This window comes from Physeter macrocephalus, chromosome 17 (assembly GCF_002837175.3).
Source record: "Physeter macrocephalus isolate SW-GA chromosome 17, ASM283717v5, whole genome shotgun sequence".
Classification (NCBI taxonomy): domain Eukaryota; kingdom Metazoa; phylum Chordata; class Mammalia; order Artiodactyla; family Physeteridae; genus Physeter; species Physeter macrocephalus.
In genome coordinates this window covers 1,713,130-1,729,369 of record NC_041230.1, presented here as the reverse complement: position 1 = coordinate 1,729,369, position 16,240 = coordinate 1,713,130, and the positions used below count along the sequence as shown (strand labels likewise).

At 38.3% G+C, this 16,240-nt stretch overlaps 1 protein-coding gene across 4 annotated transcripts in view; it reads left to right on the top strand.

Moving 5' to 3' along the window:
* Nucleotides 1–16,240, top strand: part of LOC102995057 (zinc finger protein 160-like) — a 74,670-nt gene that overhangs the window by 13,193 nt on the left and 45,237 nt on the right. For all 4 annotated transcript variants that reach the window (XM_028477776.1, XM_028477777.1, XM_028477775.1 and 1 more), the window contains exon 3: nucleotides 5,440–5,566. In XM_028477776.1, coding sequence (XP_028333577.1) covers nucleotides 5,440–5,566 — 127 coding nt within the window. The remainder of the gene's footprint in view (nucleotides 1–5,439; nucleotides 5,567–16,240) is intronic.

The following is a 16,240-nucleotide window of genomic DNA, read 5'->3' as shown; positions in this document are numbered from 1 at the left end:
TGTCCTATAAATATCAGTTAAATCTATCTGGTCTATTGTGTCATTTAAAGCTTCTGTTTCCTTATTTATTTTCATTTTGGATGATCTGTCCATTGGTGTAAGTGAGGTGTTAAAGTCCCCCACTATTATTGTGTTACTGTCGATTTCCTCTTTTATAGCTGTTAGCAGTTGCCTTATGTATTGAGGTGCTCCTATGTTGGGTGCATATATATTTATAATTGTTATATCTTCTTGGATTGATCCCTTGATCATTATGTAGTGTCCTTCCTTGTCTCTTGTAACATTCTTTATTTTAAAGTCTATTTTGTCTGATATGAGTATTGCTACTCCAGCTTTCTTTTGATTTCCATTTGCATGGAATATCTTTTTCCATCCCCTCACTTTTAGTCTGTACGTGTCCCTAGGTCTCAAGTGGGTCTCTTGTAGACAGCATATATGTGCGTCTTGTTTTTGTATCCATTCAGCAAGCCTGTGTCTTTTGGTTGGAGCATTTAATCAGTCACGTTTAAGGTAATTATCGATATGTATGTTCCTGTTACCATTTTCCTAGTTGTTTGGGTTTGTTTTTCTTTAATTCCTCTAGGTCTTTGTTAAACATTTCTTGCATGTTCTCTATCTTTGCTTCCGTTCTTTTTCCGATGTCCTGGATCATCTTCACTATCATTATTCTGAATTCTTTTTCTGGAAGGTTGCCTATCTCCACTTCATTTAATTGTTTTTCTGGGGTTGCTATGTGTCTCGGCATGTTTCTCCTTGGGTTTATCCTGTATGGGACTCTCTGTGCTTACTGGACTTGGGTGGCTATTTCCTTTCCCATGTTAGGGAAGTTTTCGACTATAATCTCTTCAAATATTTTCTCGGGTCCTTTCTCTCTCTTCTCCTTCTGGACCCCTATGATGCGAATGTTGTTGCGTTTAATGTTGTCCCAGAGGTCTCTTAGGTCTCTGTTCTTCTCAGTTATTCTGCTATTGATTCGTTCTAATATATTTTTCATTTCAGTTAGAGTATTGTTCATCTCTGTTTGTTTGTTCTTTAATTCCTCTAGGTCTTTGTTAAACATTTCTTGCATGTTCTCTATCTTTGCTTCCGTTCTTTTTCCGATGTCCTGGATCATCTTCACTATCATTATTCTGAATTCTTTTTCTGGAAGGTTGCCTATCTCCACTTCATTTGTTTTTCTGGGGTTTTATCTTGTTCTTTCATCTGGTACATAGCCCTCTGCCTTTTCATCTTGTCTAGCTTTCTGTGTATGTGGTTTTTGTTCCACACACTGCAGGATTGTAGTTCTTCTAGCTTCTGCTGGCTGCCCTCTGGTGGATGAGGCTATCTAAAAGGCTTGTGCAAGTTTCCTGATGGGAGGGACTGGTGGTGGGTAGAGCTGGGTGTTGCTCTGGTGGGCCGAGCTCAGTAAAACTTTAATCCGCTTGTCTGCTGATGAGTGGGGCTGGGTTCCCTCCCTGTTGGTTGTTTGGCCTGTGTCGACCCAATACTGGAGCCTACCCAGGCTCTTTGGTGGGGCTAATCGTGGACTCTGGGAGGCCTCACACCAAGGAGTACTTCCCAGAACTTCTGTTGCCAGTGTCCTTGTCCCCATGGTGAGCCACAGCCACCCCCCACCTCTGCAGGAGACCCTCCAGCACTAGCAGGTACGTCTGGTTCATTCTCTATCGAGTCACTGCTCCTTCCCCTGGGTCCCAGTGCGTACACTGTTTTGTGTGTGCCCTCCAAGAGTGGAGTCTCTGTTTCCCCCAGTCCTGTCAAAGTCCTGCAATCAAATCCCGCTAGCCTTCAAAGTCTGATTCTCTAGGAATTCTTCCTCCCGTTGCCAGACCCCCAGGTTGGAAAGCCTGACATGGGGCTCAGAACCTTCACTCCGGTGGGTGGACTTCTGTGTTATAAGTGTTCTCCAGTTTGTGAGTCACCCACCCAGCAGTTATGGTATTTGATTTTATTGTGATTGCGCCTCTCCTACCATCTCATTGTGGCTTCTCCTTTGTCTTTGGATGTGGGGTATCTTTTTTGGTGAGTTCCAGTGTCTTCCTGTCGATGATTGTTCAGCCATTAGTTGTGATTCCAGTGCTCTCGCAAGAGGGAGTGAGAGCATGTCCTTCTACTCTGCCATCTTGAACCAATCTCCAGATTTTTTATTTCATGATGATAAATCAAGTTTAGTAGGTTGTATGTTTCTAAGAATTAACCTGTATCTTTTAGATTTTATAATTTATAGGCATTATTGTTCATAGTACTTCCTTAAAAAACTTTTTGATATCAGTTGCTATCATTTCTCTTTCATATCTGTTCTTAATTATTTGAATCTTTTTTCTTTTTTCCTTAGTCTAGCTAAGGGTTTTCCCATTCATTTTTTTCAAAACACAAACTCTTGGTTTGTTCATTTTTATATTTTTCTACTTTCTATTTTATTTATCTCTGGTCTAATCTTTCGTTTTTTTAATATATTTATTAATTTTTGGCTGCATTGGGTCTTCGTTGTTGGGTCTTCGGTGCGGAGCGCAGGCTTCTAATTGTGGTGGCTTTTCTTGTTGCAGAGCTTTGTTCCTAGGTGTGCGGGCTTCAGTAGTTGTGGCATGCAGGCTCAGTAGTTGTGGCACACAGGCTTAGTTGCTCCGCAGCATGTAGGATCTTCCCAGACCAGGGCTTGAACCCGTGTCCCTTGCATTGGTAGGCGGATTCTTAACCATTGCCCCACCAGGGAAGTCCCTGGTTTCATTTTTCTTATTTACCTCTTTCCTTCTGCTAAACTTGGGTTTAGTTTGTTTTTGTTTTTCTACTTCTTAGAGGTGTAAAAATAAATTTCTGATTTGAAATCTCTTCTCTTTTTTACTGTAAGCATTCAGCAGTTTAGAATTTCCTTTTAGTACAGCCTTCATTGTGTGTTATAAATTTTGGTAGGTTGTATTTTCCTTTTCATCCATATATTTTAAAATTCCCTTGTGATTTCTTCTTAGACCCATTAGTGGTTTAAGAGTGAGTTGTTTAATTTCCGCATTTGGGGGAATTTTCTTTTTTTTCTTCTGCTGTTTATTTCATTGTTTACTTTTATGATATCAGTCTCTTAAAATTGTTAAGATTTGTGTTTTGGCCTAACATGTGGTCTCTCATGGAGAATGTTTTACGTGTGCTTGAGATGCATGTGTTTTCTGCTGTTGTTGGGTTATGTGATCTGTTATGTCTAATAACCAATAAGGTCTATAGTTTCCTTATTGATCTTCTTTTCGGTTCCATCCATAAGGTCAGCTGGGGCATTGAAGTCTCATAGTATTCCTGTGCTGCTATTTCTCTCTCTTCCTTTCCTTTAATGTTTGCTTCATTTTTCTGAGATATCTAATGTTAGATGTATATATACTTTTACTTGCTACATCTTTTTGGTAAATTGACCCATTTATCATTATATAATGTTTTTTTGTCTCATGTCACTTGTTTTTCTTCAGTTTATTTTGTCTGATATAATGTATTCTCTCCTGCTCTCTTTAGGATGGAATATCTTTTTCCATCCTTTCAGTTTTCACATTTCCATGTCCTTAGATTTGTGAACACTAGCAGTTCCAAGTCTCTCACACTGTGTCTCTTGCCCTCTGTTTTCCCCCTGTTACTTCCTCTGGTGGTCCCTGCTCAGGCACACTGTACAGTGATGAAAAGCAGGCGCCCTGGCCAGCCCCCTTCACTCCACTGTAACTCCAGAGGGAATGCATCGAGTGTTGCCTTCTGTTCATGACATTTCTTAAAATGTTCTTGCTTAATCAGAATTTTTTTTTCCATATCCTTTTTTTTCATGATTTTTAATTGTCCAGGAAGTTTTTAACTTTACTATTATGATATATTTTTTTCATAACCTGTGGAAATAATGTATAATACTAATAAATTCTCTAATTTCAAATCAATGTTTTATTAGTGGCAAAAACAAAGAAATTCTTTGGCTTTTGTTAATGCCTAGCTATGTAAATTTAAATGGATAAAATTGTATTTATATTTTTGAGTATGCTTATCTTAATGAGATTTGAGTTCAAGTATTCTATTTTTTTTAAATGTTCGTACCATTTTTTTTTAGTAGCCTACTATACTACAGAATCATGTTGACAAACTAAATTGAGTACAGTGGATATATTTTCATTGTCTGAAAGATGCTGAAATACACATGAATAAAAGGATGATAAAAAAATTGTCCAAAAATCTGTCAAGAGATTTTTCTGTTATTTTTTATAGATATGTATGTGCATGAGTGCACATACATATTGTTGATGTGCAAGTCTGTGGTTTAGATAAAAGACATCATGATTTAAAAACTATATATTATATCTTTTTTCAGTTGAAATTGTCTTCAGTATATTCCGTTGCCTGGAATTTTTCTATGCAATCCTGTTAATGGTTTAGGTAGTAGTAAGATTGCTAACAATTTATATGTATGTCCTTGTGTGTCCACATCTATAATGACCTTTCATGCCATTCCATGTCATTCACCTTGGACTTCTTTCAAGTTTTCTCAGGGAACCCTCTGTCAATGTATTTTTAATGCTTTCTGTATTACTTAACTATTTGATTCTTAAGCTTCAGTTGCTGAGCACAACCCTCTGAGTTCAAGTGCTTGCTGTAACATTTCTTACCTTCTTGATCTGAGTCGAGTTTCTCAGAGTGTCTGTGACAGTTTTTGTCCTCTGTAAGATGGGGACACATCTTTCTTTAATGAGCTGTTATGTTGATAACAAGGTCTTGCCTGTAAAAGTACTTATTTAGAGTAATGTTTAGAGTAACATTACTGTAACTTAGAGCAATAAGAAGTGTTCAAACACTTTTAGTCGTTGTTATCATCATAGTTGAAGTTTTTTGTGGTATGCGGGCCTCCCTCTGCTGCGGCTTCTCCCGGGCCTCCCTCTGCTGCGGCCTCTCCCGTTGTGGAGCGCAGGCTCCGGACGTGCAGGCTCAGCGGCCACGGCTCACGGGCCCAGCCGCTCCGCGGCATGTGGGATCCTCCCAGACCGGGGCACGAACCCGTGTCCACTGCATCGGCAGGCGGACGCGCAACCACTGCGCCACCAGGGAAGCCCCATAGTTGAAGTTTTTGACCTTTCGTTAAAAGCACTGCGAACTTTGTCATCTCATCTATATACTGAATCTCACTCAGTGTGTAGAACGTAATACCTAACACTTCTGCATAGACAACACGGTGTTGAGTTTTACTTATAGGCGTTTCATAGATTTTTGACAGTGATGAAAAGTCCATATTAATTGGAGGATCTCATAAGGGCTTATGAAAAAGCATAAGAAATTAAGATTAGAGATACATAATTTTTCCAAATACCTCTAAATGGATCTGGTAGAACACATACTTTAATTGAATCAGTCCTTACTCCTTACTCCTCTTTTCCATTTGTATGAAGATGAGAACTCTTCATGGCCCATTGGTGAAATGTGGTTTCATTTCAGGAACAGTTGACCTTTGAGGATGTGGCCATCGAATTCTCTCAGGAGGAGTGGGAATGCCTGGACCCTGCTCAGAGGGCCTTGTACAGGGACGTGATGTTGGAGACCTACAGGAACCTGATCTCCCTGGGTGAGGATAACTTCCCTCCAGAGCTGGGATCTGCCCTTGGGTATCTTTGTATTTTCCCTTGTGTGCCTCTTGGGAGGCCCTGATAATCTTTGAAAGCCCTGTTGACTCACCCATGATGTGGCATCATGAGTTTAAACTGACCCTTTCTTCAGGTGCTCTGCGCGTTTCATGTTACATCAGGGGTTGTCCCAGAGCTTAATTACGTACAAAGCTCAATGGCAAACTTTAAAAAATACCAAATTTCCCATTTTCTGCCTTTTGGCTTTTGACTCAGTTTTTGCAGGAAGAGAGCTCGATGTCTGCATATTACACCGTTCCCTGTGTAGAAGGGAGGCGGTGGATGAATTTGTGAAATATTTTTCCTGACCCATCTGTAATGTCCTCACTCCTCAGCTGAACAAAGAACTGGGATTTTAGGAAAACCACAGCACTTCACATTTCTTTGTCCTGATAAACCAGAATTTCTATTTCTTTTTAAAAAATTTTTTTGGCCACACCTTCTGGCTTGTAGGATCTCAGTTCCCCAAGTAGTGATTGAACCCGTGCCCTCTGCATTGGAAGCATGGAGTCTTAACTGGTGGGCCACCAGGGAAGTCCCAGAATATCTTTTTCTGATCTGAATATTATCTCCACATTGGAGCAAGAGAAAGAGCCGTGGACAGTGGGGAGAAATGTGAAAAATAGCCAAGAGTACATTGTGTGGGAGTATATCAAAAGTGTAAACAAAGATGGGTATCTCAGAAGGGCTGTTTCTTTTGTTTAGGGGTGTGTGGGACAGGCAGGTGGATTGGATCTTCTGTGATTGTTACTTAGGAAAAGTGTAAGGACAGTGGACGGAGAGATCCTCTTTTTGATCCCAAATCCTAAAAGGGGAGCATATGTGAATCTTTCAGGCTCTTAGCTAGGCATCTGTGGGTCGAGTACATGGTCCCATCTCAAGATCCCTATAATGTCTGACCCTTACATGTTGTATTATTTTTACTCTTGTACTGCTCTACCTAGTCTGGGAATGTCGACTGTTCCTAATTTTACCTTCTCCTTACTTTGTATGATTTTACCTCTTAAATTTCTTTGAAGTATATTCCTAAGGTCTGAAATTTTACCTGGTTTCCTTGCTGTGATAATCCACCTGTGTTTATCTGGCAACCTCTCGTGGAGTCTCTATGGAGAGTGTTTACTGGGTAACAGAAAATTTTGATAGAGACACTATTCCTCATATGTTGTAATATTTTCTTGCTCTGTACAAAATCACCACGCGAAGCTACTCAGTAGAGTGGTCAGCATGTTCTAGGATATGAGGTAGAAAGTATCACAAGAGTCTGACTGATAAGTCTTACCGGGGTTTTTTCTGGCTTTGGGGACTGTCACAGAAGCCTGTCTCAAGGGCACTGTGACCGTGTTATTCATGTGTCTCAATGACCTTACATTTTAGCCTCTTTAAATTGGTATAGGAATTTATCCCAGGACAACTTTGTAAGCTCACATTCTCATATCTGTGAGGCTGTTGGCTAAACTGTTGGTGCCACATTTTTCATTGCCTGTGCCATTGTTCAGTCTACCTCAACAGCGAATTTTGAAGCGTCTTAATGAGAGCTTATGAAGTGGAGGGATACCTTCAGTGATGAGCGATAATGTGTTTAAGACACAGGTACTTTCATTTTGTACATTTCTATGCATTATAAATGATTTTTTATTTTATCATTAGGTTCAAATTTCTATGTTACTCTTGGGGTTTTTGTTTTATATTTGCAACGTGTGGGATGGTTGATTTGGGAAGGGTCCCAAAGGGTCCCTGTGGTGGAATTGGTGATCAATCCCTCTTAGAATCTTTATATATTCTTCATACTCCTCTATTATCAGATATATGATTTAGAAATGTTTTCTCTTTTACTTTTGGTTGTCTTTTCACTGTGCTTTAACGCACAGTAGTTTATATTTTTGATATAGTCCAATTTATCTGTTATTATTTTGTAGCCCGTGCTTGTGGTGTTATACCTGATAAATCATTTGGGTCCAATGTCAAGAAACTTTTTCTGTATGTTTACTTCTAGGAGTTTTATACACTTGGGACTTAGGTTTAGGTCTTTGAACCATTTTGAGTTAATTTTTGTCTGTAGTGTAAAATAATGGTCCAAGTAAATACTTTTGTTAGTAGGTATCCAGTTTTGGCAACACCTTTTAAAAAAATTTATTTATTTTTAATTAATTAATATTTTTTGGCTGCGTTGGGTCTTGCTGCGCGTGGGCTTTCTCTAGTTGTGGTGAGCAGGGTCTACTCTTTGTTGCGTTGCACAGGCTTTTCGTTGTGGTGGCTTCTCTTGTTGCAGAGCACCAGCTCTAGGCGCGTGGGCTCAGTAGTTGCAGCACATGTGCTTAGTAGTTGTGGCACCCAGACTTCAGTAGTTGTGACACATGGGCTCAGTAGTTGTGGCTCGTGGGCTCTAGAGTGCAGGCCCGGTAGTTGTGGCACACGGGCTTAGCTGCTCCATGGCGTGTGGGATCTTCCCAAACCAGGGCTCAAACCTGTGTCCCCCGCATTGGCAGGTGGATTCTTAACCACTGCGCCACCAGGGAAGTCCTGTCAACACCTTTTGTTCCATAGACTGCATTCCCCCATTAAGTGGTCTTTACACCTTTGTGAAACATTGTTTAAACATCTACACAAGAGGTTTTTTTTTTTAAGTATAGTTAATTTATAATGTGTTAATTTCAGGTGTACAGCAATTTACAAGATATTTAATATAGTTCCCTGAGCTATACAGTAGGTCCTTGTTGTTTATCTATTTTATATATAGTAGTTTGTATATGTTAATCCCAGACTCCTAATTTATCTCTCTCCTCGCCCCCCTAACCCCCTGCATCCTGCACTTTCCCCTTTGGTAACCATAAGTTTGTTTTCTATGTCTGTGAGTCTATTTCTGTTTTGTAAATAAGTTCACTTGTATCACTTTTTTAGGCTCCACATATAAGTAATACCATATATGTCTTTCTTTGTCTGACTTCACAGGTCCATCCATGTTGCTGCAAAAGGCATTATTTCATTGTTTTTTATGACTGAGTAATATTCCATTGTATATATGTGCCACATCTTCTTTATTCCTTCATCTGTCAGTGAAAATTTAGGTTGCTTCCATGTCCTGGCTAGTGTAAATAGTGTTGCTATAAACATTGGGGTGCATATATCTTTTCAAATTAGAGTTTTCATCTTTTCCGTATATATGCCCAGGATTGGAATTGCTTGTTCATGTGGTAACTTTACTTTTAGTTCTTTTTTTTTTTTTTTTTTTTTGCGGTACGTGGGCCTCTCACTGTTGTGGCCTCCCATTGCAGAGCACAGGCTCTGGAGGCTCAGGCTCAGCGGCCATGGCTCGTGGGCCTAGCCGCTCCGCGGCATGTGGGATCTTCCTGGACCGGGGCACAAACCTGTGTCCCCTGCATTGGCAGGCAGACTCTCAACCACTGTGCCACCAGGGAAGCCCTATTTTTAGTTCTTTAAGGAACCTCCATACTGTTCTCCAAAGTGGCTACACCAGTTTACATTCGTTCCAACAGTGTAGGAGTGTTCTGTTTTCTCCACACCCTCTCAAGCATTTATTGTTTGTAGACTTTTTTGGGGGGGCCACGCCGGATCTTAGTTGGGGCATGCGGACTTCTTAGTTGCTGTATGTGGACTCTCAGTTGCGACATGTATATGGGATCTAGTTCCCCGACCAGGGATTGAACCCGGGCCCCCTGCACTGGCAGCGTGGAGCCTTACTGCCTGGACCACCAGGGAAGTCCCCTATTTGACTTTTTGATGGTGGTCATTTCTGACCAGTGTGAGGTGATATCATTTTGTGGTTTTGATTTGCATTTATCTAATAATTAGTGACGTTGAGCATCTTTTCATGTGGCTGTTGGCCATCTTTATGTCTTCTTTGGAGAAATATCTATTTAGGTCTTCTGCTAATTTTTTGATTGGGTTGTATGGGTTTTTTGATATTAAGCTATATGAATTTTGTATATTTTAGAAATTAATCCCTTTTTGGTAGCATCATTTGAAAATATACTCTTCTAGTCCATAGGTTGTATTTTCATTCTTTTTATGGTTTCCTTTGCTTTGCAGTAGCTTTTAAGTTTAATTTGGTCCCATTTGTTTATTTTTGCTTTTATTTCCGTGTCTCTAGGAGACAGATCCAAAAAAATATTGCTGTGATTTATATCAGAGTGTTCTGCCTTTGTTTTCCTCTAGGAGTTTTATAGTATCTGGTCTTACATTTCGGTGTTTAATCCATTTTGAGTTTATTTTTGTATGTGGTGTTAGAAAATGTTCTAATTTCATTCTTTTCCATGTAGCTGTCCAGTTATCCCAGCACCATTTACTAAAAAGACTGTCTTTTCTCCATTGTATATTCTTTCCTTCTTTGTCATAGAATAATTGACTGTAAGTGAGTGGGTTTATTTCTGGGCTTTTTATTCTGTTCCATTGATCTGTGTTTCTGTTTTTTGCCAGTACCATACCGTTTTGATGACTGTAGGTTTGTAGTATCGTCTGAAGTCAGGGAGTGTGATTCCTCCAGCTCCATTCTTCTTTCTCGAGATTGTTTTAGATATTCGGTGTCTTTTGTGTTTTCATACAAATTTTAAAAATGTTTTGTTCTCGTTCTGTGAAAAATGCCATTGTTAATTTGATAAGGATTGCATTGAATATGTAGATTGCCTTGGGTAATATGGTCATTTTAACAGTGTTGCTTATTCCAATCCAAGAACAGGGTATATATTTTCATCTGTTTGTGTCATCTTTGATGTCTTTCATCAGCATCATATAGTTTTACAAGTACAGTTGTTTTGCCTCCTTAGGTAGGCTTATTCCTCGGAATGTTATTCTTTGTGATGAGTTGGTAAATGGGATTGTTTCCTTAATTTCGCTTTCTGATATTTCGTTGTTAGTATATAGAAATGCAACAGATTTTTGTATATTTATTATTTTTTATATTTATCCAGTAACTTTACCCTGTTCATTGATGAGGTCTAGTAGTTATCTGGTGGCATCTTCAGGATTTTCTATGTGTAGCATCATGTCATCTGCATACAGTGATAGTTTTACTTCTTTTCCTATCTGGATTCCTTTTATTTCTTTTTGTTTTCTGATTGCAATGGCTAGGATTTCCAAATGTATGTTGAATAAAAGTGGTGAGAGTGGACATCCTTGTCTTGTTCCTGATCTTAGACGAAATTCTTTCAGCTTTTCATTGTTGAGTATGATGTTAGTTGTGTGTTTGTCATATATGGTCTTTATTATGTTGAGGTAGGTTCCATCTGTGCTTACTTTCTGAAGGGTTTTTATCATAAATTAGTGCTGAATTTTGTGAGAGGCTTTTTCTGCAACTATTGAGATGATCATATGGTTTTTAGTCTTCAATTTGTTAATGTGGTGTATCATACTAATTGACTTGCAGATATTGAAAATCTTGCATGCCTGGAATAAATCCTACTTGATCATGGTTTATGATTCTTTTAATGTATTGTTGGATTCGGTTTGCTAGTATTTTGTTGTGGATTTTTGCATATATGTGATATTGACTTGTAATTTTCCTTTTCTGGCATATCTTTTTCTGGCTTTGGTGTCAGGGTTATTATGGCCTCACTGAGTTCATTGGAAGTGTTCCTTCCTCTACAAAAGTATTTTTTGTAATAGTTTCAGAAGAATGAGTGTTAGCTCTTGTCTAAATATTAGAATGGGAGAATTCACCTGTGAAGCCATCTGGTCCTGGACCTTTGTTTCTTGGAAGATTTTTAATCACAGTTTCAATTTCAGTAATTGTGATTGGTCTGTTCATATTTTCTATTTCTTCGTGGTTCATTCTTAGGAGATTGTACCTTTCTAACCCATTTCTTCTAGGTTGTCCATTTTATTGGAGTATAGTCTTGGAGTAGTCTCCTTTGATTCTTTGTATTTCTGTGGTGTCCATTGTAACTTCTCCATTTTGATTTCTGATATTATTGATTTAGGTCCTCTCCCTTTTTTATTGATGACTCTGGCTAAAGGTTTTTCAATATATATATATTTTTTTATTGGGGTATAGTTGTTTTACAATGTGTTACTTTCTACTGTACAGCTAAGTGAAGTAGAGTTCCCTGTGCTGTACATCAGGTTCTCGTTTTCTAGTTTATACATATTAGTATAAAATAGCATGTTAAAAGATACTTTCTTCTTTCCCAATATAAGCATTTAAAGTAGCAAATTTCCCTATAACTACCATTTCACTTATTAGTTTTTTTAAATTAATTTTTATTGGAGAATAGTTGCTTTACAATGTTGTTAGTTTCTACTGTACAGCAAAGTGAATCAACTCTACGTATACATATATCCCCTCTTTTTCGGATTTCCTTCCCATTTAGGTCACCACAGAGCATTGAGTAGAGTTCCCTGTGCTACACAGTAGGTTCTCATTAGTTATCTATTTTATACATAGTATCAATAGTGTATATATGACAATCCCAATCTCCCAATTCACCGCACCCAACCCTGCCCCTTGGTATCCATACATTTGTTCTCTACGTCTTTGTCTCTATTTCTGCCTTGCAAACAGGTTGATCTGTACCATTTTTCTAGATTACACCTATGTGCGTTAATATACGATGTTTGTTTTTCTCTGATTTACTTCACTCTGTATGACAGTGTCTAGGCCAACCACGTCTCTACAAATGACCCAATTTCATTCCTTTTATGGCTGAATAATATTCCACTGTGTATATGTACTACATCTTTTTTAATCTGTTGGTCTGTCAATAGGCATTTAGGTTGCTTCCAGAACCTGGCTATTCTAAATAGTGCTGCAATGATCATTGGGGTGAATGTGTCTTTGAGTTATGGTTTTCTCTGGGTATGTGCCCAGTAGTGGGATTGCTGGGTCTTATGGTAATTCTATTTTTAGTTTTTTAAGGAACCTCCTTACTGTTCTCCATAGTGGCTGTATCAATTTACATTGCCACCAACAGTGAAAGAGGGTTCCCTTGTCTCCACACCCTCTCTAGCTTTTGATGATGGCCTTTCTGACTTGTGTGAGGTGATGCCTCATTGTAGTCTTCATTTGCATTTCTCTAATAATTAGTGATGTTGAGCATGTTTTCATGTGCCTCTTGGCCATCTGTGTGTCTTCTTTGGAGATATGTCTATTTAGGCCTTCTGCCCATATTTTGATTGGGTTGTTTTTTTGATATTGAGCTGCATGAACTGCTTGTATATTTTGGAGATTAATCTTTTGTCCATTAATTCGTTTGCAATTATTTTCTCCCACTCTGAGGGTTGTATTTTTGTCTTGTTTATGGTTTCCTTTGTTGTTTATGGTTTCCTTTGTTGTGCTGAAGCTTTTCAGTTTCATTAGGTCCCATTTGTTTATTTTTGTTTTTATTTCCATTACTCTAGAAGGTGGGTCAGAAAAGATCTTGCTGTGATTTATGTCAAAGAGTGTTCTTTCTATGTTTTCCTCTAAGAGTTTTATAGTGTGTGGTCTTAAATTTAGGTCTTTAATCCATTTTGAGTTTATTTTTGTGTATGTTGTTAGGGAGTTTTCTAATTTCATTCTTCTACATGTAGCTGTCCAGTTTTCCCAGCACCACTTATTGAAGGTACTGTCACCATTGTATATTCTTGCCTGTGTTTTAGATTAATTTGCCATATGTACATGGGTTTATTTTGGGGCTCTCTGTTGCATAGAGGTATGTGTCTGCTTTTGGGCCAGTACCACACTGTTCTGATGCCTGTGACTTTGTAGTATAGTCTGAAGTCAGGGAGCCTGATTCCTCCAGCTCTGTTTTTTTTTCCTCAAGATTGCTTTGGCTACTTGGGGTCTTTTGTGTCTCTATACAGATTTTAAGATTTTTTTTTGTTCTAGTTCTGTGAAAAATGCCATTGGTAATTTGATAAGAATTGCATTGAATCTGTAGATTGCTTTGGGTAGTATAGTCATTTTCACAGTATTGATTCTTCAAATCCAAGAACATGGTATATCTCTCCATCTGTTTGTGTTGTCTTTAATTTCTTTCATCAGTGTTTTATAGTTTTCTGAGTACAGGTGTTTTACCTCTTTAGGTAGGTTTATTCCTAGGTATTTTATTCTTTTTTTGTTGCAGTGGTGAATGGTATTGTTTCCTTAATTTCTCTTTCTGGTCTTTTGTGGTTCATGTGTAGGAGTGCAAGAGATTTCTGTGCATTAATTTTGTATCCTGCAACTTTACCAAATTCATTGATTAGCTCTAGTAGTTTTCTGGTGGCATCTTTAGGATTTTCTACGTATAGTATCATCTCATCTGCAAACAATTTTACTTCTTCTTTTCCAGTTTTATATTCCTTTCATTTCTTTTTCTTTTCTGATTTCTGTGGCTAGGAATTCCAAAACTATGTTGAATAGTAGTTGTGAGAGTGGACCTCCTTGTCTTGTTCCTGATCTTTGAAGAAATGCTTTCAGTTTTTCACCATTGAGAATGATGTTAGCTGTGTGTTTATCATACATGGCCTTTATTATGTTGAGGTAGGTTCCCTCTGTGCCCACTTTCTGGAGAGTTTTTATCATAAATGGGTGTGGAATTTCATTAGAAGCTTTTTCTGCAACTATTCAAATGATCATATGGTTTTCATTCAATTTGTTACTATGGTGTATCACATTGGTTGATTTGCGTACATTCAAGAATCCTTGCATCCCTGGGGTAAATCCCACTTGATTGTGATGTATGATTCTTTTAATGTGTTGTTGGATTCTGTTTGCTAATATTTTGTTGAGGATTTTTGTGTCTATATTCACCAGTAATATTGGTCTGTAATTTTCTTTTTTCATGATATCTTTGTCTGGTTTGGGTATCAGGGTGATGGTGGCCTCGCAGAATGAGTTTGGAATAGTTCCTTCCTCTTCAGTTTTTTGGAAGAGTTTGAGGATGGCTGTTAGCTCTTCTCTAGGTGTTTGGTAGAATTCACCTGTGAAGCCATCTGGTCCTGGACTTTTGTTTGTTGGAAGATTTTAATTAATTAATTAATTAATTAATTAATTTATGGCTGCGTTGGGTCTTCGTTGCTGTGCGCGGGCTTCTCATTGCGGTGGCTTCTTGTGTTGCAGAGCACGGCCTCCAGGCACGTGGGCTTCAGTAGCTGTGGCTTGAAGGCTCTAGAGCCCAGGCTCAGCAGCTGTGGTGCATGGGCCTAGCTGCTCCACGGCATGTGGGATCCTCCCAGACCAGGGCTCGAACCCGTGTCCCCTGCATTGGCAGGTGGATTCCTAACCACTGTGCCACCAGGGAAGCCCTGTTGGAAGATTTTTAATCACAGTATCAATTTCTTTACTTGTGATTGGTCTGTTCATATTCTTTGTTTCTTCCTGGTTCAGTCTTGGAAGGTTATACCTTTTTAAGAATTTGTCCATTTCTTCCAGGTTGTCCATTTTATTGGCCTATAGTTGCTTATAGTAGTCTCTTATGATCCTTTGTATTTCTGCAGTGTCCTTTGTAACTTTTCCTTTTTCGTTTCTAATTTTATTGATTTGAGTCCTCCCTCTTTTTCTTGATGAGCCTGGCTAAAGGTTCATCAATTTTGTTTATCGTCTCAAAGAACCAGCTTTTAGTTTTATTGATCTTTGCTATTGTTTCTGTTTCATTTATTTCTGCTTTTATCTTTATGATTGATTTCTTTCTACTAATTTTGGGGTTTTTTTGGGCATCTTTCTCTAGTTCCTTTAGCTGTTAGATTGTTTGAGATTTTTCTTGATTCTTCAGGTAGGATTGTATTGCTGTTAACTTCCCTCTTAGAACTGCTTTTGCTGCATCCCATATGTTTTGGATCATCGTGTTTTCATTGTTATTTGTCTCTAGGTATTTTTTGATTTTCTCTTTGATTTCTTTACTGGTCTCTTGGTTATTTAGTAGTGTAATGTTTAGCCTTCATGTGTTTTATATTTTTTACAGTTTTTTTCCCTTGTAATTGATTTCTAATCTCATAGTGTTGTGGTTGGAAAAGATGCTTGATATGATTTCAGTTTTCTTAAATTTACCAGGGCTTGATTTGTTACCCAAGATGTGATCTCTCCTGGAGAATGTTCCATATGCACTTGAGAAGAAAGTGTATCCTTCTGCTTTCAGGTGGAATGTTCTATAAATATCAATTAAGTCTATCCGGTCTATTGTGCCATTTAAAGCTTGTGTTCCCTTGTTTATTTTCTGTCTGGATGATCTGCCCATTGGTGTAAGTGGGGTGTTAAAGTCCCCCACTATTGTGTTACTGTCGATTTCCCCTTTTGTGTCTGTTAGCATTTGCCTTATGTATTGAGGTGCTCTTACGTTGAGTGCAGAAATATTTACAATTGTATGTTTCCTTGGATTGATCCCTTGATCATTATGTAGTGTCCTTCCTTATCTCTTGTAACAGTCTTTATTTTAAAGTCTATTTTATCTGATATCAGTATTGTTACTCCAGCTTTCTTTTGATTCCCATTTGTATGGAACATCTTTTTCCATCCCCTCACTTTCAGTCTGTATATGTTCCTAGGTCTGAAATGGGTCTTTTGTAGACAGCTTATATACAGGTTTTGTTTTTGTATCCATTCAGCCAGTCTGTCTTTTGGTTGGAGCATTTAACCCATTCACACTTAGGGTAATTATTGATATGTATGTTCCTATTACCATTTTCTTAATTGGTTTGGGTTTGTT